Source organism: Enhydra lutris, unplaced genomic scaffold, assembly GCF_002288905.1.
Source record: "Enhydra lutris kenyoni isolate GAN:26980312 unplaced genomic scaffold, ASM228890v2 scaffoldscaffold62, whole genome shotgun sequence".
Lineage (NCBI taxonomy): Eukaryota > Metazoa > Chordata > Mammalia > Carnivora > Mustelidae > Enhydra > Enhydra lutris.
Genome location: NW_019154146.1, coordinates 8,175,813 through 8,199,240, shown reverse-complemented (window position 1 = coordinate 8,199,240; position 23,428 = coordinate 8,175,813). Strand labels below are relative to the sequence as shown.

The window sequence follows — 23,428 nt, the reverse complement described above, 5'->3', positions numbered from 1 at the left end:
ATGACAATTACGGTTTCTGAAAAGAAACCCCCATGGTCCCCCATTGTCCAGCGGGGCTGCATGTGGATCCTACAGCGACCGGCGGTCGCTTTGCGACCAGACAAAGCAACTCGACCCTGGCGGAACACGGAGCCCAAACTAGCGGGTTGCGCCCCGCCCGCAAGCGCGTCGCTGAGACGTGGTTGGCGGGCTGCAGCATCACGTGGACGCCAGCGCAGGCAGTGATTGGAGGAGCCTAGGTAACAGATCGGCGGGTCAGCCGCTGGGCGGCGGGACTTGTTAGTTCCGGGTCGAGGTGCAGGTGACCCCCGGATTCCAAAAGCTTTTCCCGGAGTTAATATGGCTGCTGCCGGCGAGCGGCTGGGACGCAGATGAGGGAAGGGCGCGAGGCTTTCCTGAGGCTTTGCCAGCGATCCCTCAGCGATGGCGCTCCGGTCGCGGCTCTGGGAGTGGCTGTCGGTTTGCAGGAACCCTGGTAATTCTCGCTTCTCCCAGATGACACCCCCCCCCCCCCCGCCCAGGGCCCGCACACGAAGTGTGCGTTTGCAAGCCGTGTTTTCTGTTAACCCCCCGAGCAGGGAACTGGCTAACAGCATTGCAGAGACAATAGGAAATTAAGAACCAGGGTCTGTGATGACTGTACTCTGTGACCAGACTTACCTCTTCTCTCCCTTCCGGGGCGTGGATGGGGACAGAGGTGGGGTCATAGTCCTGTTTTGTCCGTGTTTGTCGTTTCTCAAGATACGTGTGGTGGTTCCCATTCTTAGGGTGTGGGGTCGCAGCGTTCTCAACCAGTTCCAAGCCAGCGCCGAAGCCTGACGTGGACCCTCTGGAAAATGCAGCTGTTGCCCCAGAGTTCACCAATCGGAACCCCCGCAATCTGGAACTCTTAGGAGTGGCCAGGAAAGAGCGGGGTTGGGGGACAGCGTGGCCCTCCCGTGAGTTCTGGCACAGGTAATTAAGGCGGCTGTTTAATCGATCCTACAGAGCAGTGCACGGTACCCTACAAATTGTTTTCATCAGTTCAGTCAACCGGCCAGGTATTTCTGGAGATTGTCTTCTCAGGAAGCAGCCATTTGGTGGCGGAGGGGTTAGTGGGCGGGGATGGGGGTCGGGGGACATTGCGGGGAGGCGGGGATGGGCCCGGAGAGACAGACAATAAATAGGTGTCAGGGTCAGGGAGAAAATTTAAAGAGGGTGATGTTCGGAGGGGGAGACTGGGCGCCTGCTAAGGTCCCTTCTGAAAGACAGTTTGCCAAGAAGAGCATTCCCGGCAGAGGAGATGGCTAGGGTGGGAATGGCTCGTGTGTGTGAACCACAAGGCCAGTGTACCTGGAGCTCAGTGTGCACAGGAGTGAACAGTGTAAGATGGAAATGGTGAGGTAGGTGGGAGACATCATAAACTTTGTAAATTGAAGTAAGCACTTCACAGTTTTTCACAATAGTGGGAACCTGAGAGAATTTAATAAATTTTGAACTTGAAGACCATTCTTGTTGCTCTGGGGAGAAGTTTGTAAAGGGGGGAAGAATAGAAGCAGGGAGACAAGTGAGGAGTCTGTTCTTTGTTATAAAAATGGTTATTTATTTATTTTTTAAGATTTTATTTATTTGACAGAGAGATCACAAGTGGGCAGAGAGGCAGGCAGAGAGAGAGAGGAGGAAGCAGGCTCCCTGCAGAGCAGAGAGCCCGATGTGGGACTCGATCCCAGGACCCTGAGATCGTGACCTGAGCTGAAGGCCGAGGCTTAACCCACTGAGCCACCCAGGCGCCCTAAAAATGGTTATTTATTGAACACTTTGTATTTACCAGGAACCCTTAGTTGCTTTTTGTGCACTTCCTCATTTAACCCTTAAAATTACCTTATGAAGCAGGTACAGTAATTTCCTCCATTTTGTGGGAGCAAGAGAATCGAGGCTTAGGGGAGACAAGGTTAATAAGCTCTAGAGCTAAGTTATAAACATGTTTTTGTCTGACCTGCCTGAGAGCCAAGACACTATAAATTGTTACTAATGTGCTGCTTTATGTTATTTACTTGGTTATTTACTTGGTAAGCATTTGTTAAGAATGGAGTATTTCTTAGAGACTATATAAAATTGTAATTGGAAGTTACATAGAAGTCATAACTGTGTGACACATTCATTCAACAAACCTTAGGCCTGTGGCACTTCAAAGGCATTGCATGTCATCCTTGTTAGCAAAAATTTTATGTTTTGTTGTAGAAGATGGAATTAGGTTAATAAAATTTTACAGGTGCTATGATGCATTTTTACTTAGTGTACATAGAAAGGAGTCAAAAGGAGTAGTAGGCAGATCACTTGAATTAATCTAAAATTCTTTTGACACATTCAACCTATTTACTTAATATTGGATCATTTAAGTAATTAGAGATCTATTTTCCCACTTCTTTTTTCCTATCTAGTATATTCACAGTATTATCAGTATAGAATTTTGGCATATTATAATAGGAAGTGACCTTAGAGAGGATGAGGCCTATGCCTTTGTTGAACAAATGGTTTAAGACAAGGATCAGCAAACTATGGCCCATGGGCCAAAGTTGGCTTGCAAGCTAAAAATTTCCTTCCTTTAAAATGTGAAAAAGAATCCCAAAGAATAATATTTTGCGATGTGAGAATGATATAAAATTCAAATTTTATTATCCACAAAGAATGTTTTATTGTAATATACCGCCACTCATTTTCACCTGGCTGTTCTAGTATTATTATGCCTGAGTTGAGCAGTTGCAGGAGACTCTAGGGCTTACATACCTAAAACATTTACTATCTGAGTCCTAATGGAAAAGGATTGTTGACCTTTGATTAAGAAACTGTGATTTTTGGGGTGCCTGAGTGGCTCAGTCCTTAAACGTCTGCCTTCGGCCCAGGTCATGATCCCAGGGTCCTGGGATCAAGCCCCACATCGGCTCCCTGTTCGGCTGGGAGCCTGCTTCTCCCTCTGCCAACCGCTTCCCCTGCTTGTGCTTTCTCTCTCTGTGTCTCTCTCTTTCTCTCCGTCAAATAAATAAATAAAATCTTTTTAAAAAATTTACAAATATTGGGCGCCTGGGTGGCTCAGTGGGTTAAGCCGCTGCCTTCGGCTCAGGTCATGATCTCAGGGTCCTGGGATCGAGTCCCGCATCGGGCTCTCTGCTCAGCAGGGAGCCTGCTTCCCTCTCTCTCTCTCTCTGCCTGCCTCTCTACTTGTGATCTCTCTCTGTCAAATAAATAAATAAAATCTTAAAAAAAAAATTACAAATATTAGCATACCACGTACACTCTTTTTCATCTGATCTTTTTCATCTGAATCCTCTCTGCCTCCTTCAGAATACATCTTTGTGTTGTTGAGGAACAGTGGCTCTGGAGCCAGACCCCTTGATTGAAGTACTAGTTCTTTCACTTACCATTAGTTGTAATCTTGCTGAAGTTACTAAACCTTTCTGTGTCAGTTTCTTCGACCTTAAAAAAAAGAGAAAGAGAAAGGAAAAACGTGAGATCATTTTGAAACAGGAGCTCTGCCTGTAAGCAGGAGGACAGTGCCTGGCACAGTAGGTGCTCAACGAACGGCAGCAGCAGCACTGCCGTAAGTGCTACGTCATTCTTTCTGGTGGCTATATAGAATACCACCATATGGCTGTCTTAGTGAGCTAGCTTCTTACTGATGATTACCTTAATGATCCTGAACAGGGTAGCAATGAATTGCCTAGTCCATGCATCTCATCAGTGAGATGGGTGTATTTTCATGGGCCCAAGAGTCTTTAATATTTTGTTGCTGTGAATGGTCTGTTCAAACCTTTTGCCTGTTAAGGTATTTTTTTTTTTAAACTAATTATAGGAGGCTCTCATACATATGGAAATCAGCCCCATGAATAATATGTGTTTAAAGTATTTTTTGTTTCTTGCTGCCTTTTGACTTTAGTTTACTGTTTTTTTAACTGTAGAAAACTTGGTCAATTTTTTCTTTATAAAGGTTGGATGACATGGTTTGATGTCGTATTTAAATAGGCTTACTTTAGACTTAATCATAGGAAACAAACTGAGCATTGCTGGAGGGGAAAGAGGTCGGGGGATGGGATAACTGGGGAGTGGACATTAAGGTGGGCACATGATGTAATAAGCACTGGATGTTATATAAGACTGATGAATCACTTTGAAACTAATGTTACATGTTAATTGAATTTAAACTAAATAAATAAATAAGACTTAGTTTGACGTTGTAAAAAAATCTGCTTGCTAGTATTACAGTTTCAGTTTTTAATTTAAATCTTTGATCGATCTTACGTTTATTTTAGTGTTAGCTGGAAAGTAGAAACATAACGTAAATAAATATCCTTACTCACTGGAGGATCACAGAGCTTAGCGCTGCCTCCTGAAATCCTTTTTTGAAGTGATGCTGTGTAATTCTCACATCTCAAATACCAGATTTCTCCTGGATATTTGAGGTTAAGTGGAAATGTTTGGTTTGTTGTTATTGAGGATATGCTCATAAAGACAGAGGAAAAACAGCTTTTCCAAGTCAAATCCAGGTTAACTATGTTGAAATAAGTGAAACAGACATTGTATTCTTGAGAAATATGTAGGCATTTATTCACCTGAGGCCTTTTACCTTTAGGACCCTTTTGTGATTTTCTTCTCTTCTCATCTCACTTAGGTTGCGAGTTATCAGGACTCAGCATCACGTAGAAGCGCGCGTTGAGCATCGCAACGGCCAGGTTGTGGTTTCAGCATCCACTCGGGAATGGGCTATTAAAAAGCACCTTTACAGCACCAGAAATGTGGTGGCCTGTGAGAGTGTAGGACGAGTGCTGGCAGAACGATGCTTAGAGGCAGGAATCAACTTCATGGTCTACCAGCCCACTCCTTGGGAGGCAGCCTCAGACTCGGTATTTTGGTTTTCATGTACTTATTTTTAAAAAAGTAGGAATTCCCGACAGCAGGTCCTTACACAGTAACAGTAGTTGCATTTATTAAGTTCTTCCCATGTGGCAGATGCTGAGGTGGGTATCCTGACATGCGTGACCTCATTCCATTCATTGCAGCCCAGAGGTCAGGAGTCGAATGCCCAGGTCACTTGAGGCTGGGTTGTCCAGAGTGAGTCCGGGGTGACTGACTCTATAACTGCGACGTCCCCCACTGTGTTTCCCTGTCCATGTGTTAACATCTTGTCTGTATGATGAAATGCTGCTAATCTTTGACATCTCTAGAGCCTCTTATCTGTGTCATTATTACCACTTTCTGGAAGAATCCGTGCAGGCTGAGAGTTAGCAAGGAGCAAATCAGCTTTTTTAGTTCTCTTGGGAAGTGAACTGTTTATTGTCAGCTTCCTTGTTGTGGTGACTTAACTTTTTCCTTTTCTCGGATCTTCAAAACCAGATGAAACGACTGCAGAGTGCCATGACAGAAGGTGGTGTGGTGCTGCGGGAGCCTCGGAGAATCTATGAATGAGAGAGGAGCATTGTTCCGAACCTATGAATACAAAAGCTGTGAGCTGTCCTGTCCTCCAGAAGAGAGCATTTGGAAGAGCATCCAGTTTGGAAGTTTTGTCTAATCATGTTACTGTGAAGTATTGTCACTAGTTAAGGTCATCCCCTCCTTCCCTTGTGTGTGTATTGAGGGGGCGGTGGTTTAATCAAGGGCTAAATTCTTCCCCTCTCTTGGACAGAAGTATCTGAGAAAAAGCTGTTGCCAGTTATGATTAACTTTGCAAGGACAAATTAAATGTTGTTTATAAGTTAAAGAATAAACACAGATTATGAGCTGTTTTTGGTTACGTGAAATCTTTGCCTTTGAGCCCTCTGTGGCGAGAGTACACATACGAGGTTTGTACAGACTGCTTGTTACCATGTCCAGCTGATAGTGGTTGATCTGAATAAATGAGAGCTGTTGCTGCAGAGTGTGGACCTTTTTTTAAAATAGGAAATGTCCTTTTCAGTTAATTATTATAAACAGTGCTGTGAAGATAAAAGGGACAAATCATGACCTTATTTGGGCTCTTGATCCCTGACATGCAGAACCAGATGTGAAAGAAGAAGGAATGCGGTGAGGAACCGAAAGTGGAGGTGGACGAGAGCAGGGTTGGCTTATGCTCAGTTCGGCTTGAAGTGAGAATTTGCTGGGTAGGAGAAGAAGCTTGAAGTGCATTCACCGGAATCTAAAATGAAGCTGGGCTAGGTGGGCATCACTGCAGCTCTTTGATAGGATTCAATTAAATCAAAAGAACTGTTTCTGGCTACTTAAGCCCGGTGCGATGAGAAAGAACCTGTAAGCAGTTAAGATGGCTTCTAGAGCTTTCCGAATTTTTAAATGGGTGGCCTAATCTCATATTTATACAGAAATCAAATAACATTTTTATTTCTAACCTGAGTGTTTGGTATTTTATTTTTTTAAAGATTTTATTTACAAGTGTTTGATATTTTAAAAAGATGGGTATGCACCAACATTTTTTTAAAAAGTATGATTGGTTCTGAGAGGCCTTCAGAATGCAGTGACTTAGTGGTCCCCTTGTGACCAATAAATACCCCAGTGGAGACATTTAAAAGTGTTTCTTAAAGGCCTGATATATCCTTGCCTCATCTTAAAGATTGGAGCATCTCACTTTGAAGACTGTAGTTGTAGAAGGCTTTTCAAACAAGTCTGGTGTCCAAGGGAAGATGTAAAGACCAAAGACTGGACTAGTGGCTTTGGAAATTGGCAATGACAAAAATAGGATTCACCTGGACAATAGGGGTTTTCTCTGCAAGGACTAGGATGGCCCTAGATCATCTCTTCACCAGATTCCCTCAGTTTGATAGGCAGTTCCTGAGGGTCTTTGGGGCAAGTTTGAGAGAGGGTATTGCAGACGATGTTGCAGACCAAAGTGAAGAAATAGGTGGGGTGTGGGGGAGGGGACCGGGCCAGCTCACTAGGGCCAAGCTGCGCTGATTTCAATGTGGATGAGATGCGGCCCCTCCCCTCGCCACAGCTGCTGTGATTACCTCCCTACTGCTGTTCTTCGGGTGCTGCTGGCCGGTCTCGCGCACCCTTCTGCACTGTTTTCTACCACCCCTCTTGGTACCTTAGGTCTACGTAAGTGGCCCCTTCCGGCAACTGCAGAGAAATCGCTGCGGCCACGGTAACTGGGCTCTGGCTGTGAAGGCGGGATCTCCGGCAGCCCCAGCTGGCGGAGGTGAGCAAGCAGACACCTGTGGGCGGGCAGGTGGCGGCGCGCAGCCAATCGCCGCGCGAGCTCCTTAAGGCCGGCAGCGCGGCGGAAGCGCGTGGCAGCGCGTGGCCGCACGCACCCGGCGCCCAGGGCGGAGCTGCGTGGCCATGGATGTGGGCGCCGACGAGTTCGAGCAGAGTCTCCCTCTGCTGCAGGAGCTCGTCTTGGGCGCTGACTTCGTGGGTAAGGCGCGGGGAGTCCCGGCGGTGTCGCCGCTCAGCTCTGGGGGCTGTGAGCCTGCGGGGAAGGGCAGGGGCGGGGCAGGACAGGGCCGAGAGGTGTGAGGCCCAGTAGGGACGGGCGCCAGGCCTCGGGAGGCTCCAAGAGGGCCCCTCAGAAGGGCGGGAGAGTCCTCCTCCCGGCTGGGCGGTGGGACGTTAAGCAGCACCTACGGCCTTGGCCTTGCTCTGGCCCCAGTGGAGCACAGCCCATGGGACGACCGGCCTGGCGTGTCCTTGCTTTGGCTTTCTCCTTTTCGTCCCCTTGACCCCACCTGTCCTCTTGAGCACTGACAGTGATTCCAACACGTTTGCCACCTGCAGCATTGACAGCAAGAATAGTGGGGCACTGGTCTGTGTCTGGGACTCTTTTTTTTTCTTTTTTGGCTCACAGGTCTGGACATAGAGTTCACGGGCCTTCGCTCTAACCTGTCGCACCCCCAGCAGATCAGGTAAAGCCAACGCTGCCTTACAGCTGGGCTGCGGGGGGTGCGCTCACCTGTGCCCTTGAGACTAGCATTCCAGCCAGGTCCTCTTCTTTCTCAGCAGGCCCCTTATTGGCTTTGAGGGGGCAGGATGGCACTTTGGGGCAGGGAGGGGTGTCTGGGGACCTGACCTTTGTCCTCAAAATGCCGGTTAGTCTTCCCTAGTGGTCACAAGGTAAAATGCTCCCTCTGGCTGAGAGGTGCCCATCCACGGTGAGGCTGTGGCACCTTCATGCCCTCTCCTTGCGTGTGGAGTGAAATGCCTGTTATTTTTCCCACAGTCTCTTTGACTTGCCCTCGGAGTGGTATCTAAAAACCCGCCACAGTGTCCAGCAGTTCACAATCTGTCAGATTGGTGAGTGTCCTTTTCAGCCGTTTGCTAGGAGTCCCTGCAGGAGGTACCTGTGTTGTCTTTGTGTTTCCTGCTGGTAAAACAGCCTTGACCCCTTTTGGAGCAACTGGCTGTGGTTTAGGATGCTTGTTTGATTTTTGCCTGTGTTTTGCCGGTGGGCCTCCCACTGTGCAGTGCAGAAACCTAGGGTAGCAGCTCCGTTCTCCTGCCTCAGTTTGTCAACATGAAGGAGTCTGTACCATCGTCCAAGAAAAAATGTGTATGGTTTTTGTTTACAGAAAACTTAAACAAGATGATGTTATAAGTATTTTGCCCTGCAGCCTTTTTTGTTAATGGGGCTTAGAGATCTTTCTCTATGGGCATAGACCGCTCTCCATTTTTAACAGTCACTTACTATTTCGAACTGAATGTATCAATTGACTCCGTTTCCTGATGATGCACATTTGGGTGACCTTTTGTGTGTAATAAAACAAGTTGTATTGATTGTCCTGCTGTGTACGTATGTATTTGGTATACTTCCAGCAGATTTTACCGACTCTTGCTTTTTCTATGAATGGTGAACATCTGTGTGTGTGTTGCTCTCTCTCCTTGTCCTTTGCTATTCTATTGTGGTTTTTTACTTAATAGTAAAATCTCTATGGAAAGTATATGAAACAGCATGTGGATATGTTTCTGTTGTCCTCCCCTACTTTGAAGCCTTCTTCACTTTGTGTAGGGTCTCTTTAGCAATATGGACATTTTGAAGCCGCTAATTGTATAGATTTTCATGGTTTTTTAGCATTTACTCTGGTTAGTTTTTTTAATTTTTATTTTTTTTTTACTCTGGTTAGTTTTAAAACTAGAAAAAAGGTCAGTATTCTGTGTTTGAAGAACCATTCACCATTCTCTTTTAATAATTTCAGTGTGAATTATAATTTGACAGTTCTCCTGTTCCAAGTCTCTGTTTTCTTTTTTTAAAATTGTATTAGAGCATGAGTCAGGGGAAGGGCAGAGGGCAAAGGAGAAGCAGACGCCCCATGAGCAGGGAGCCCCATGAAGGGCTCACTCCCTGGACCCTGGGATCATGACCTAAGTGGAAGGCAGTTGCCTAAGCAACTGAGCCACTCAGGCTCTATGTTTTCTTTCTTTAGGAGATAATCTTATTCTAAAGGGTACACAGTATCTTTAAGTGCAAAGTATTGCTCAAAGTGTTTCCTTTCTGAAGCTCACTTCTGGGACGTTTTCTTTGGTATTCATTTCCTCCTCTTTCTTTTAGGATTGTCTGTGTTTTCCAGCATTGAAGGAGAGTCAAACAAGTACGTGCAAAACACCTGGCTCTTGCCCACTGATCTTCTCCACCTGCTCCCCTGCAATTTCTGCCTCAGGGTCTGAACCAGCTGGCCCTGGACACTCCATAGTCTCCTCTGTTTCCGTGCCCTTCCACCCCACTGTCTGCTGCAGCTTCTGGCTCATCCGAGTCTCTCCCTGCACAACATCTTTCCTGGGGGCCTTTCCCAGCACTTAAGTGCTCCTCTCCCCATTTCTGTGTCCGTGCCCTCAGAGTAGCAGTTAACATGGTGTCAGAATGAGGGCGTTGTGGCTCCAGGCATCAGCAGTCAGAAAGTGTGCTGAACGGTAGCATCAGGATGGGGGCTAGACTCTTCCCTGTTGGTAGGACCTCTGCCTTTTTCCTTTGGCCCCAGGGCTAGTTAGTGCTAGAAACAGCCAACATTCAAATACTCTTAGAATGAAAGGAGCAGCCTGCTCCAAATTCAGCTCTGTGAGCTAGAATTTTAAAAATTGTTTCAGCTTTTCATTCTTAACATTTAAATTTTTTTTTAAAGATTTTATTTATATGACAGAGAGAGACACAGTGAGAGAGGGAACAGAAGCCGGGGGAGTGGGAGAGGGAGAAGCCGGCTTCCCACTGAGCAGGGAGCCGGATGCAGGGCTCGATCCCAGGACCCTGGGATCATGACCTGAACTGAAGGCAGTTGTTTAATGACTGAGCCACCCAGGTGCCCCTCTTACATTTATTTATTTATTTTTTTATAGGTATGTAGCCCATTCGTGTAACTTCTTTCTCTTCCCGACGACATTTGGGATCTTGGATTCAGAATTCTCTTTCCAGGCTTCTAGTGTTCAGTTTTTGAATCAGTATGGCTTCGACTACAACAAGGTATGACACAGAGGAGGGAAGTGGGAAGGTTTTAAAGGTTCTCTGGTCCAGCTGGGCTGAGTCCATTTCCTGTCCACATGAACTGTACAAGGAAGTCGGCTTTTCCCTCTGCTCCCCTGCCCAGAGGATGCCTCTACTAGTCTCCTTGTTCCTCGTCTAGTTTCTCAAAAACGGGATCCCGTATATGAATGAAGAGCAGGAGAAGAAAATTAAACACAACATTCTGACTGGAAACTGGAGAGTTCGCAGGTAAAGCCTGTTTCTCTGGGGCTTCGATAGTCTCTGGGCCGCTGTTCTGAGTTTTTCTGTGGGTTGGCGTGCTGGCCAGGGTATAGGTACGGTGGCTTCAGTCCATCCTCTTTAGCTGTGGCTTTGGCAGCGTGTGATCCGCCAAACGCGGCAGCTCAAAGTGCTGATGGTTCTGTTCCTCACCTGAGATGAGAGCCGTCCTTCTGCACTGAGTGTGACTTTCATGTTGAAAAGTGAAGGGGAGATAAGGAAAGGCACCGGCTCTTCACTCCGTACTCAGATGAAAAAGCAGGAGCTTCATTTCAGTGCTGCAGGGGAAAAAGCAGGCTCTGGTGGACTCCCTATGAGAGGTTGGTCTGGCCTTCAGTGCCATCTCAGGGATGTCTTGGGGGTAAATTAGAGGTAACCTTGATGACGCCGGTCATGTGCCTTGGCCCGGACATATTGCCCTGTGTTCTTGAATCTGTATGCTCCTGAGGGCAGGTCTCTGCCTTTTAAAAAAAATCCTTTATTTTTAAGGATTTTTATTTATTTGACAGTGAGAGACCACAAGCAGGGGGAGCAGCAGAGCGAGAGGGAGAAGTAGACTCCTTCCTGAGCAGGGAGCCTGATGCAGGGCTCGATCCCAGGATTCTGGGACCATGATCCAAGCCAAAAGCAGATGCTTAACCAATTGAGCCACCCAGGCACCCCTCTGCCTTTTTTCTTGAGCTCCCAGTGCCAGTTATCCTACTTAAAACCACTACTACTACTACAGAGCTAGGACCAGGAGTGATGGAGTGACAGCATTGTGGTCCCCTGGGCCCCAGGCAGGTCGTGCTCACAGAGTCTGGAGCTGAACTAGTCATTTCAGCTCTTTGCACTTTAGATTTTTTGCCTTTATCAGGAGGAGAGGTTAAGTTAGACCAATTTTAATCTCTGGAATGTTATGATCGAATACTGGGTCCAGATAGCTATGTAGTATTGGATGGTTTCTTTTTTTAAATAGGCTGTATGACCAATGTAGGGCTTGAACTCAATCCCAAGATCAAGAGTCATGTGTCCCACTGACTGAGCCAGTTAGGTGCTCCTAGAGGTGACTTTTAAAATTTTTCCTCCCCTGAAATCCTTATTCTTGGGTTTTCACATAAAAATATAGCTTTTTGTAAGAGAAGATCTATTTGAATTTTTCATCTTCTGTTATTTTCAAATGTTGGAGAAAAGTCTTTCCTCATCTCAAAATAACACCGTTTTCTTCTATTTCTAATGTAGAAGACGTGCTTACCAAAGTTCTATCTTTTCCTTATTTCACCAGATGGTGCTTTTTCACCCCCAAAGCTGAATTAAGCAGACAGGCCTGACAGTAGTGTTTAGTGTTGGCTAGCTCCCATGCAACCCAGTGAAGCAGAAAGGGATGAAACTTCCTCCTGCGTTTGGATAGGAGAGAATTGGCCGAGTGTTTGGTTCACTCTTGCAGACAAGACTCAGAAAATAGTCTTTTCTGGGTCTGTTTTGTTGCTGAGATCCCAGCGTTAAACCTAGAGTCCTCCAAAACTCTTGTCGTGTTAACATCGCTTGAAGGTTCTGGTGGTTTTCTCTAGCATCCCACTTTCATGTGCCTGTTTCCAGTTCTCTGGATAAAGACCAGATCAAGGTGGTGATCGATGAGGTGACGCGGTGGCTGGACTTGGCAGAGGAGGGCGACTGGATGACTCTCCCTGGTATAACTGGTACGGAGGAGGCTGCTCGCCCAGCCTGGGGGTGTTGGGGCTGGTCACGGGCACATGCAGGTGTTGTTGGATGTGTACGCTCTCCTTCCTGGGGATCCTGGGCATTGGCTCAGCACACGTGTTGTCACTGGGGTTAGATAAAGCCCTGACCCCAACTCGAAAGCGGGAGGCTTTTGACCTATTTTGACTTTTAAGGTTGAAGACGTTCAGTCCTATTCAGTGTCCTCCTTTTATCCCAATCCTGAGAGCCCGAGTTACTCTTATTTACTTGTGTTCATCTCTGGACTTTTTTACCCTCCTGGCACAGTGTAGAATCACAATGAACCTGTCCTCAGTTAGTGGTCCTTGGGCCTGGTCTCTGGACCCTTGGGGTCTCAGACCCTTTCTGAGGGGTCCACCAGCTCAAAAGTATTATCAGAATCTCACTCTGTGGTCCCTTGCCATTGTTACCAGGCATTTGCACGGATAGTGCTGCGGGGGGGTGGTGGCGGTGGGTAAAAGCGCACGTGGGAGCAGGTCTTCCCAGCGGTCCTTTTCTTCGTCGCCACTTCCGGTTTAGAAACGTGAAATCTAGTTTTTATGAACTACCTTTGTGGTGCAGTAGTCACCTTTATTATAAAGAAGAAGTCTTTATTTTATTACATCTCAGCCTTTGCTCATCATTTGATTTCACTGGGTCCAAATACATGTGCGTAAAACCTTGCTGTTGTAACCGCAAGGCAGCGCTGCTCTGGAGGAAAGTGCTCATGCACGTCTGAGCTGGAAGCTCAGTCTGCGCCTTTTCTTTGAATGGAACGTCTTTTCTTATAGGAAAGAAGGGACTGTGGTTATTCTGACTTGGGTATTTCAGTCCTTTTCTCAAGTGAGAAGAGTAAGCCTGTCACTTTGACCATTTTTATGGTCAAAAATACTTGCTAGAGAGCAAGAAAAAGATTTTTTCAGGAAATAAATAAGGAAAATAACTCACAGAATTTGCTAGTGATAAAATTTGAGCTTTCCATCAAACCCCCAAATTTTGGAAAACTCTTGTCTGCCACCGTGAGCTTGACAAGCTTCCCAATACTGAGACCATTCTGATGGTCCGTGGCTGTAGGTACAAGTGTCTTTGGTTGATCGTGTATAACGTGTGAACATCAGAAGATTCCAGTAACTCCGCAAATCAATATTTTTCATGTAACCAATGCACAGTGTTACAGAATCATGGGCAGCAGCATAATGGGTTTATTATTTTAAAAGAGAACTTTACACTGTTCAATGTAATTGTTCTAAGGCAATGAATGTCAAAAGCTCTAACCCCCACACAAAGGGTCACCAGGATCGTCCATCTCTGAGTGGCTCTGGGATAGACTTCCAGAATGGACATGAATCCTGTGCCGTCCCTGTCGTGGGCGCTCCTGGGCTTGGGTACACCTAAGATCTGTCTCTCCTTTGTCTCCATGCATCTCTCAACTTCTGCTCCTGAGAGGAAGGTGAACCACCATCTAGGTGGTTCTGTGCCAGCCTTGTGTTTCCTTGCCACAGGCTTCCAGGCTTTTGAGGTCCAGCTGGTGCTGAGGCAGGCCCTCCCCGACATCTGGACGGTCCCGAGAGACCAGGGGGTGAGTTCCCACCTGTGAGCGGGTGGTCCAGTGGCTCCTTTCTCACTCATTCCGCCAAATCTGGCTTCTGTGAAAGGTTTTCTCCCGTCTTCTCCCCTCTCCTTTCGAGGTGAACTGCTTCTTTGGCTTCATTCCCAGGAACCCAGGATTCAGAGAACTTGTCTCTACTCTTGTCTCAGATAATAGTGAAAAAAGTGAGCAAACAGCATCGGTGGTATCTTGAGAACACCTCCTGTGATCGAGCGAGCTGTTGGAAGGAGAAGATTCTTCTCTCTGCCAGGGGTTTTTCAGTGTTTTTCCAGATGCTAGTGAAAGCCCAAAAGGTAGGGAAAAAAAATCTTTTTCTTGCTCTCTAGCAAGTATTTTTGACCATAAAAATAGGCTGGGTCCTCCAGCAAAAATAAGATTCCTTGAGATAAGTAGTTCTTTCCTGTCAGCAACTGGCTTCCTAGATCTAGCCTTGCTTTCCCCAAACAGTGACGGGGAAAGTTCCTGGGACAGGAATGCTGCGTTCCTTCCCCCGTTAGGCACACGGCCACTGCACTACTAGCCGACCTCGGACTACTGGGGGACGGTCTTCAGTTTAGAACCTCGGCAGGGACACCCTGCCCCACATCCCTCCTGCGCCCCACTAGACATCCTGGCACTGGAGGCACTGGGCCACCTCTCATGAGGGTGCGTGAAGCAGGGGTGGACTGCCGTGTGCTAGGGTTCTAAAGCTACCCCCTTCACGGGAGTGTGTTCACCTTGGATGTCTGTTTTTACACCTCATCTCTGCACCTGTCGATTCCTCCAAGTAGCCCTTAGTGGGCCACAACATGATGATGGACCTGCTGCATCTCCACGAGAAGTTCTTCAGGCCGCTCCCAGGTATGGGCACACCTGCCATCCCCCTCTCCGTCTTCACTTGCCACCTTGCGAGGGGGTGTGGGCCAGAGTCGTCCTCTGCTGTCTCCCCACGATCCGTCGGCTTCTGCAGAGTCCCAGCACCTCTGTGCCTGTTCCCATCTTCCCGGAGTGGAAGTCAGGTGCTATTCTGGCAGAAAAATATACTTTTGAATGGATATTCTGACCCTTGTTATGGAAGGTGTCCCAGATCCTTCTTTAAAACCTTATAAAATCAGAAATGTGAGCAGGAGAGAAGCTGCCTTCAGTCTCTGCTATAATCCTAACTCTTTGCTTTTTTCTTTTAGTTCTCAGATTAGATCACACTATATAGTCGATTTTGTTTGGGTATATTTCCACGTACCCAAAGCATTTGTGTCATTGACCTAATAAATGCCGGGTCAGGGGCTGTGTGCCATTGTCTCGTGGCTGGGCCGTACTCTTCCATGACCGATAGTTCCCTGGCTGGATGTACGACAGGGTCGTGTAGCCATAAAAACATGGACTTGGGAGCCATACTTGGGTCCTCGTTCCAGCCCTGGTTATGTTGTGAGCTCCAGCAAGGCAATTTCTCTGCTTCCTTGCCTATAAAATGGGTCCTAACAGTACCAACATCCTAGTATCAGGGGATTAAAGGAAGTAACGTACACTATCTAGACGAAGAGGGTGAGGTGGTTCTAAGATTTCCCCAAGAAATGAATTGACAAAACATCTTAGTTGGACCATATTGACAAAATCAGGAGAGAAGTAGGAATAAAATTCGTAAGCTGTGACCCGAAAAACTAAGATGACAAAACAAAATTGCAGGGAGAACAAGAGCTGGGTAAGAAAGGGAAGGTGGGGAATGTGGCCTTGTCCTACGAGAGCGAGGAGGTATGGGCCCGGGGCTGAGTCAGGAGTTAAGTTGTCCCCTTATGCAGTGGGAAGCCACACGGAGGTGCTGAAACCTGGGGAAGTTGTCCACAGCACAGCCCTGCCCGCTGAGCAATCTGGGAACACACACCCAGAGAAAAGCACTGGGAAGTTGCTTGTTTAGGGAGTGGAATGAGGAGAGCAAGACTTGTGTTGGTTGGTTTTGCAACAAACTTCTTGAAACTCTATCTAGGCAGGACTTGATAAGTCAATCAATAGCTTAATTCCTTATTGGGGCACTTCCCTCATCATTTCTAGCTGAATTTTCTTGGATCTTCTCTCAATAGTCCCTTACAAGTGACGATTTCATGTCTGTCTTTTCAACAGCACTTCTTTCTCCCTTTTTCTGTTGGCTAGAACCTTGCGAGCTACATTAACGTTGACCGTAGACAATATCCCGAACTGAATGGGAAGCCAGTTGGCCTGGACCACCTTGAATGGCGATGGCAGTTTGGCTTAATCTATCCGTTCTCAATAATCAGGGGAAAGGAAGTTTTTCACTCCCATTTTGTTCTATTTGTTGCTTTATTTGTTAGTGTTGGGGACAAGCTAGGTTGGAGACTCTCCCTGCCCATGTTTACCAGCCAACTCCTTTCTCTCTGGTCTGTCAATCAGAAAGCTATGATCAGTTTAAGCTGAACATCCACAGCCTGTTTCCTGTTCTCATTGACACCAAGAATGTGACCAAGGATATCTGGAAGGTAACGAACGGGACTGCTTTGGGTGAAGGAGTGCTCTGTTCCAGTCACACTTTACTTTGTCTCTTTTTAAAAATCGTTCCTGGAACCCTTCTCTCCTATTTTACAGCCAGTATTGGCTTCCTTTGTGTGTTAGCATTGGCTCGTCCTGTTAGCTTCTGTTTTCCTTCCCTCATTCAGGCTCCCATGTTTTGAATGAGTTACATGGAGTGTGTCTGATCTAAATCAGCACTCCGCACGACACCTTGTGCGGGAGCTCCATGTAAGCGCGAGGACTGTTTGCAGCCGGCTCCAAGAGCATCAGGCTGGAGGAGGCCCCGAAAGATCTTGACCGAGGCGTAAGGTCATGAGTTTTCCACCTTGAGCGCATTAGTCCCCCAGGGAAGCCAATCCTGACACCGGGGTCCCACCACCAGCTCCCTGTGGTTTAGAGGGATGGGGGAGGGGTGGTATTTCAAAAGCCCCCAGGTGGCTTGTGTTGTGCAGTTAGGGAGTGAACCACACATGAAGAAGAGTGGCACCCAACTGGATTAAATGCTTCTTCGAAGTTAAACTGAGGAACAGAGAAAGGGGAATCAGATCAGCATTTTAAAGCATCCTTGGCCAGAGTACGTTCGTTACCGCACTGCCCGGGTGTCTAGCTCTTGCACGCTTCTGTGACGCTGCTTGTGTAGCAGTCCTAGTGTGAGGCAGGAAGGACATGGACTGATCTGAGGGGACCCATGTAGACTCCTTGCCACACAAGAGATGAGCTCTAGGGTGACCTGGCATTGCCCAAGACTCTCTGGTTCTTGGGGCACCTGGTGTCCTACATGTGTGTCCTTGGCCATGGCCTGGCACCTCGGAGGCATACGTATATGGAACCCCTTAAACACTTTTTGAAGGAAGGCGGTAGGGGTTGTTGCAGTTTTTCTAGCTTCGGTTTTTGGGGACCTTCTAGGAAACCCAAGATTGCTAGGTGCCTGGACATCCTGATCAAGGAATGAGGACACTTAGGGGTTTGTAGGAATTATCTTGCAGGTTCTTTTAAGGACCATTTGGTAATACCCAAAGCACATAAGAAAAGCACAAGTTTTATTCTCCCTGATTTGTTTTCCATAATTTTAGGAACTGAATTTCCCAAGGGTTTCAAATCTTTCAGAAGTTTATGAGGTCCTAAACAGGTAAGGAAGGATTGTTTTTGTTTTGTTTTGTTTTGGAGCTGCCTGTAGAGCAGGGTTCTCATGCTGGGGGAGGATTCATTCCCCAGGACACACCTGCCAGTGTGGGGGCATTTTGGGTTGTGACAAGTGGGGCCGTACTGGTATCTGGAGGAAAGGTCAGAATGCACAGAACAGCCCCCCACGGCCTAGAATCCCCCAGCCACAGCGTTGCCAGTGTTGGGGAGGGCAAGCCCTGTCTGGAGGGCCAGGAACCCGTGAGATACCGACAGCTGTTGACTTGTGTGGTGGCTTCATTTCTCTTGGGTCTGTGTCTGCTTGCTGGCGGGGTAGGCTCCCGCAGATTGGACGGTTTCCTTCCGCACCCTGGTGTGTGTCATGGGCCTGCCGGTGGGCTGGTCGGTGCACCCTGAACACTTGAGTGACTGAATGACCCCAGTACTAGGGGTGACCCTGACCTTTTTGTAGGAGAAGCAGCTCCTACCTGCCCTCACAGCCCTGACTGACTGAGGCCTGGGTTGTCTGATGGTGGGGGTGGGAGACGGGGAGAGGCACCGTGCCTGGGAAGCACCAGGGTCGGGGAGCTCAGCAGCTTCCTCCCCAGCTGGGAGGACCCGCAAACCCAGCAGCAGAGAGAGTGGGCGCCACATCGCGGCAGCTGAAGGGGGCACCTCTCTGCAGGAACAGATCTCCTCCTCTGGTGGTGGTGGTGGTGGTCCTCTGACCTCCCGCGTGGTGCTCCCCTCCCCGCAGTCGTCTCCTCTGGGGCCTCGTGCTTCATGTTCTCCTCCCTACAAGGGTCCCCCGAGTCCCCATTTCCAGGAAGCAAATACGAGGCCAAGTGCTGGTGATCTCCTCTCCCTGCTCTCCCCCTGGAGACATTCATGGTGTTATCTCTGTCCGGGTCTCTCCCAGCAGCCAGCACACACATGCGCCTCCTGCGGGGCCCAAGGGAAAGGGCTGCCCTCCGCCTGCCTGTCCAGCATCCTGCCCCGTGGTCCTCCCTCCCCTGGCTGAGCAGTGTCCCTGGCGGGGCCTCCAGGCTGGCCCTCTCCCCTCCCCTCCCTCACCATCATCCTCGTTCTCTGGGCCCAGAAACCGCAGAGCCTCCCTCCCGACTCTGCTCCCTCCCTCCCTCCTCAGTCTTCGTTCTTCTCTTTGTGACATGCTTCTTCAGGGGCCTCTATGTGGCCTTGGCCCTCGGAGGTTGGGTTATCTTCCCTCACGGAACTCGCTCTCTTGATCTCACCTGGTGCAGGCTGCTCCGTCGTCTCAGTCAAGGGCCGATGCATGAGGCACGAGGCACATGGAACAGGCCTGCTGACCGCTCTCTGGTGCCTGGCACCCTAGCCTCTCCCCACCCATGTCTCGGTGGTTCCCCTCCTTGGACTTCTCGTGGGTTTTATAGTTTTCAGCCCGTTCCTTGTGGGTGCTTGTCCTTCTAGCCATTTCTTAAGTCCCTTCAGGGTTGCTCCTTGGCCCTCTTCTTGCTCATTACTGTGTCCCTTGGTGACCTAAGGCGCTCCCTTAGTGTCAGCTACCACTGCCTGTGACCGTTCAGGTCTCCAGGACCCCCCCTCCTGCTGCCTGGCTGCCAGGCCTTCCTGCCCGCACGGCCATGTGCATCTTTAACTTGGCATTGTTCTGGTCCCTCAAACCCACCTCTGTTCCTGGAGCAACTCACACAAAGGCCTTATGGCCCCAGGGGCCGTGCTGAGGGCTGTGTGCGAATGTGAAGGTTTTGTTGGAAATGTACAGGATCTGAATCCAGATGTCCTGGGTTGAAAGCCTGGCTTTGCCCCCCCCTCCCCCGCCCCGCAGCCAGCTCATGAGCACCCTTGAAAGAATGACTGCATCTCTCTGAGCCTCTGTTCTACCACCTGTGACCTGAGGACGTGGCTGCAGGGAACTCGCAGGTTCCGTGGAGATGAGCGTGCTCGGCCACGGGAATGGACTCAGACCACGGCCTGCACTCAGCCCGTGTCTATGCGGTGTCTGCTGCACACACCCTGGTTCTAAGAGGTTTTGTCAGGAAACGAAGGGAAGCTTTCCTCACTGAGCGCCCCCACCCGTGCCAGAGCTGGGAGCGGGCCAGCCACGCCTTGTAGTCGGCGGACTCCTGTCTGTCTGGACATTCTCAGCGTCTCTGACATCTCTCCGGTCTGCCCTTCCCCTGCGCGCCCAGCATCCTGGCCTCTGCCCAGCCTCTTTCATTCCAGGGATGGTAGAGGCCCCATGGGTATCCTGTGGCCTGTCCTGGCTCATCACCCCTGCCACTGGAGTGAGGTTTAAAAATGTGAACCCGATTAGGTCAGGTTTCTGCTCTGTTTTCCTGATGTTCCTGAAGATCCTCTTTTCCCGCCCGGCCCAGCCCTGCCCACAGGGGCTTCACCGCACCTTGTGCCTCAGCCTCGCCACCGGGCCTCGCTCCCTTTCCCTCGCTGTCTTTGCGTGTTCCCCATGCTTAAAGTGCCGGCCACCTCCACATGGCTTCAGCGGCCCGAGTTCCTCTGGTTCGGGACTCCGGTGGTACCGCCTGCATCGGGAAGCCCTCCCGCCCTCCTGCCCATGACCTCTGTGTCCTGAGTGCTCTGTGTGGGCCTCGGGCACTGCAGCAGCGGGCCGAGGCTTGCGGACAACCGTTGGACCGTGGGGTAGCTCTGTGGTCCCAGCTGGTGTCGTGCATGTCCCAGTGTCTCGGCTCAGCTCGGCATGGGGCAGGTGCCCCGAGCGACCCGGCCGCAGCCTCTAGCCCTGCTGGGCTGCTCCATCTGCCCTGGTGCCCGCCTACCAAGACCCAACCTGCCTGGTCCCGTTTGTCTTTTGTTTAAAAGGCACCCCAGTCCTGAGGACCCTTTTTGCTTATATGAACGCGGTGAGGAGAGACCAAGAAGGGCTTATTTGCAATGAGTCTTCTTTATCCTGTTTTTCTTCTCTACCAGCGACTTGAATCCTACCAGAAATTCCGGGCCAGTGGTCATTCACGCGAGCAAGTGTGAAAAATACGGTACGTTCCCGTGAGCATAAGCCACGCCACGGTCAGCCAAGTACTGAGGTAGCAGAACGAGGCCTGGCCCCACCGTGGGCAGGTGTGTGGGAGGGTCATGGGGGGCTCCGTGTACCCCTCCTCACAAAGGAGCCACCCCAGAAGGCATCGCAGCTCCTGGGCTCTTCTGATCCCCTTGGGCATGTGGCTGGCCTGCCGGGAGGCTCTGTGCCTCGGCTTCCTGCTGCTGTGGGGGCACTGGTCTGAAGACGGGTGTGTGTGCCCTTCTCCCCACCCGCATCTCTGGAGGAATGAGGGTGGTCGGTGTGCAGCTGGGTGGGGAGGAGACCCCTTGTCCAGGCCGTGTTCTGATGGCTGCTCCACTCTCCTCTACTGGGGCGCCGCTGCAGTGGAGACCAAGTACCCCCACGAGGCCGCGTATGATGCCTTCCTCTGTGGATCAGGTGAGAGTTGCTGCCCTCTGAAAGGGGCCTCCTGCTTTATTCGTGGTACTCCCCCACCAGCCCGAGGCTCTCCATTTACTTCCAGGTGGGTTGTGCATCACAGAAATAAAGCAGAAGTTGGCGTCTTGTGATGAGGTGATCTGGTTGAGCCTGGATGTGTATTACATCTCTAGCTTTTCCCCCCCAGTTCTTCTGAAAGTGGCCCACTTGCTCGCATGGAGAGTACACAGGTGAGTGTTCCTTCCTTCCATCGTGCTCACGGAATGGCAGTCTGAACCCCTGAGCCCTTGCTGTCAGCTAAGCCCTCAGGGCTCCTGTGGCTCCCAAAGATGGGAGGGCACTGAATGTTGTGGTGCAGAGACCGTCGCTGACTGGGCAGCTGCCCTCCTCCTTGGGATGGCATTTCCTACCGTCCCGGCCTGCTCTGTGCTGGCACGGGGCCCTTGTCTCTGCATCGGGAGGGGTCGTGTGGCGGGAGGCCAAGGCAGTAAGGTCAGGTGCAGGGCCTCCCCCTGCCTCGGGCCTTCCCAGTGTGGTATGCTGGCTTTGTCTGTCCCCCCCCCGCCCCCGTTTATCATAACCACGGAAATCACTGTGAGGTGGAAGGACACCTCCTTGGGGTCCACAGAGTCGGGCTGGGGAGAGGGGTAGTGTGGCGGACTAAGGTGGATAAGGGAGAGATTCTTAAAATCCCAAACTGAAATCGCAAATGCATTTCCCTCATGGCAGCATCGCCCCTGATGCCCGCAGCACCGGGCCCTGAGGCACCAGGGCCACACTTAGAATATGAATTCTAGAGCATAATCCTTGGTGTACGTGTTTGTTAAATAGGATTTAGGTCTGATGGAAGAGCAGATCAAAATTGTAACCGGGTCTTCAAGGCTGACTTGGAAACCTTTTCAGACTAATAAAATTAATAATGATTGTGGACTTATTTATTAGCTTTGGTACTGCCTAGGTTTTTTATTCTAGTGATGGCTATTATGCATAGAAATAGCCTATGACCTACTGATGTGAGACTTATAGCTTACATAAGGAATCAAGCTTAAATAAGAAATCTGCCCCCTCACTCTTTCCTGTGCTTTGACAGCATCCGAGTGCTATTGGGGAGGCACATGTGTGCCCGACGGGGAGGGCCACTAGCTGCAGGGGAGCCCCTATGCCCTGCACCTGGCGCCTTCCATCCTTGCGTTCTAATCCTCCTGACCTAAAAACCCTCCTAGGTGTAGTGAAGTTCCGTAGCAGCCCGGACCTGCCTGGCTGTGAGGCCTATGGTTCCCCCCCGCAGACCTGGGCTCTGGTGTGTGGTCGTGTCTGTACCGAGGCAGGGCACGCGAGGATGAAGGGTGAGGGACAGCCATCCGGGGTGGAGGGCGATGTCCTGTCACGTGGGCCTTTGGACCGTGGCCTCTCACTAACTGTTTGAACCACTGCTGATGTTGGTCAAGGAGTCTTTTTTTTTTTTTTTTTTTTTTAAGATTTTATTTATTTATTTGACAAACAGAGATTACAAGAGACAGAGAGGCAGGCAGAGAGAGAGAGAGGAAGGGAAGCAGGCTCCTTGCTGAGCAGAGAGCCTGATGTGGGGCTTGATCCCAGGACCCTGCGACCATGACCTGAGCCGAAGGCTGAGGCTTTAACCCACTGAGCCCCCCAGGCGCCCCGGTCAAGGAGTCTTTACCCAAGTGTCCCCGACGGGTGGTGACCACCTGAAGCTCTACTGTGTCTGGGGCCCCGGAGAGTACTCTGTGGGGTCGGTGGGTTGGGGGAGGCCTGCAGATTTGAGGGAGGGAGGGGGAGAGTGGTCTGAGGTGGCACCCGCCCCTGTTCCATCCCCAGACCCTTTGCTGTGGCTGAGGACGTGTACTTGACCGCTGGTGTGTCTGAATGCTTTGGGGTTTTCTCTGTCTCTGTAGTGCCGGCCCCATGCCAGAGCCCTCCTTCCCTCTGTACCTCGACGTGCTGGCTCCCTATGTGAACCAGGTGAATCTGATCCGAGCCGGGGTCCCTAAGATTGTGAGTAGCATTTCTTTTGCTCCTTTGCCCTACTCAGGGAATCAGCCTGGTTTCCTTGGGGACCTTTCCAAGGTGGTCTGGAAACCAAAACCACAGCAAGAGGAGCTCCCGTCCTGCTAGGCTGGCTCTTTCCGTGTGTTTCCTGCCTCAACTGCCGTGGCTGTGCACCTTCCTTCCGTCCACTCCCAGCCGAGACACAGTCTCTCTTAGCCTCTTAGGGTTTTCTTTTTTTTTTTTTTTTTTTAAGATTTTATTTATTTATTTGGCATACAGAGATCACAAGTAGGCAGAGAGGCAGGCAGAGAGAGATGGGGAAGCAGGCTCCCTGCTGAGCAGAAAGCCC

At 49.7% G+C, this 23,428-nt stretch overlaps 2 protein-coding genes across 3 annotated transcripts in view; both read left to right on the top strand.

Moving 5' to 3' along the window:
- Positions 1 to 251: 251 nt before the first annotated feature.
- LOC111158672 (mitochondrial ribosomal protein L18) lies at positions 252 to 5,756 on the top strand. 2 transcript variants are annotated; one of them, XM_022520867.1, is made up of 4 exons: positions 252 to 475; positions 768 to 954; positions 4,646 to 4,728; positions 5,368 to 5,756. In XM_022520867.1, exons 1-4 carry the CDS (start codon positions 424 to 426, stop codon positions 5,433 to 5,435), a joined length of 390 nt encoding a protein of 129 aa, XP_022376575.1. In that variant the 5' UTR covers positions 252 to 423; the 3' UTR covers positions 5,436 to 5,756. The 2 variants fall into 2 exon arrangements, with proteins under 2 accessions (XP_022376575.1, XP_022376574.1); XM_022520866.1 differs by having other exon boundaries at positions 256 to 475; positions 4,646 to 4,877.
- A 1,350-nt stretch (positions 5,757 to 7,106) lies between these two features.
- Positions 7,107 to 23,428, top strand: part of LOC111158671 (PARN like, ribonuclease domain containing 1) — a 19,064-nt gene continuing 2,742 nt past the window's right edge. The window contains exons 1-16 of the mRNA XM_022520865.1: positions 7,107 to 7,378; positions 7,808 to 7,865; positions 8,180 to 8,253; positions 9,506 to 9,545; positions 10,285 to 10,408; positions 10,569 to 10,657; positions 12,266 to 12,366; positions 13,888 to 13,964; positions 14,144 to 14,287; positions 14,765 to 14,834; positions 16,377 to 16,462; positions 17,567 to 17,622; positions 20,562 to 20,626; positions 21,016 to 21,069; positions 21,257 to 21,299; positions 22,986 to 23,085. Coding sequence (XP_022376573.1) covers positions 7,303 to 7,378; positions 7,808 to 7,865; positions 8,180 to 8,253; positions 9,506 to 9,545; positions 10,285 to 10,408; positions 10,569 to 10,657; positions 12,266 to 12,366; positions 13,888 to 13,964; positions 14,144 to 14,287; positions 14,765 to 14,834; positions 16,377 to 16,462; positions 17,567 to 17,622; positions 20,562 to 20,626; positions 21,016 to 21,069; positions 21,257 to 21,299; positions 22,986 to 23,085 — 1,257 coding nt within the window. The 5' untranslated portion in view covers positions 7,107 to 7,302. The remainder of the gene's footprint in view (positions 7,379 to 7,807; positions 7,866 to 8,179; positions 8,254 to 9,505; positions 9,546 to 10,284; positions 10,409 to 10,568; positions 10,658 to 12,265; positions 12,367 to 13,887; positions 13,965 to 14,143; positions 14,288 to 14,764; positions 14,835 to 16,376; positions 16,463 to 17,566; positions 17,623 to 20,561; positions 20,627 to 21,015; positions 21,070 to 21,256; positions 21,300 to 22,985; positions 23,086 to 23,428) is intronic.

What these genes read in the sequence shown, in the direction of transcription:
- LOC111158672 (XM_022520866.1), top strand. Translation starts at nt 424, where the DNA reads ATGGCGCTCCGGTCGCGGCTCTGGGAGTGGCTGTCGGTTTGCAGGAAC. An exon ending in GTCGGTTTGCAGGAACCCTG is followed by an intron (nt 476 to 767) that starts GTAATTCTCGCT and finishes TCCCATTCTTAG; the next exon opens with GGTGTGGGGTCGCAGCGTTC. An exon ending in TCCCGTGAGTTCTGGCACAG is followed by an intron (nt 955 to 4,645) that starts GTAATTAAGGCG and finishes CATCTCACTTAG; the next exon opens with GTTGCGAGTTATCAGGACTC.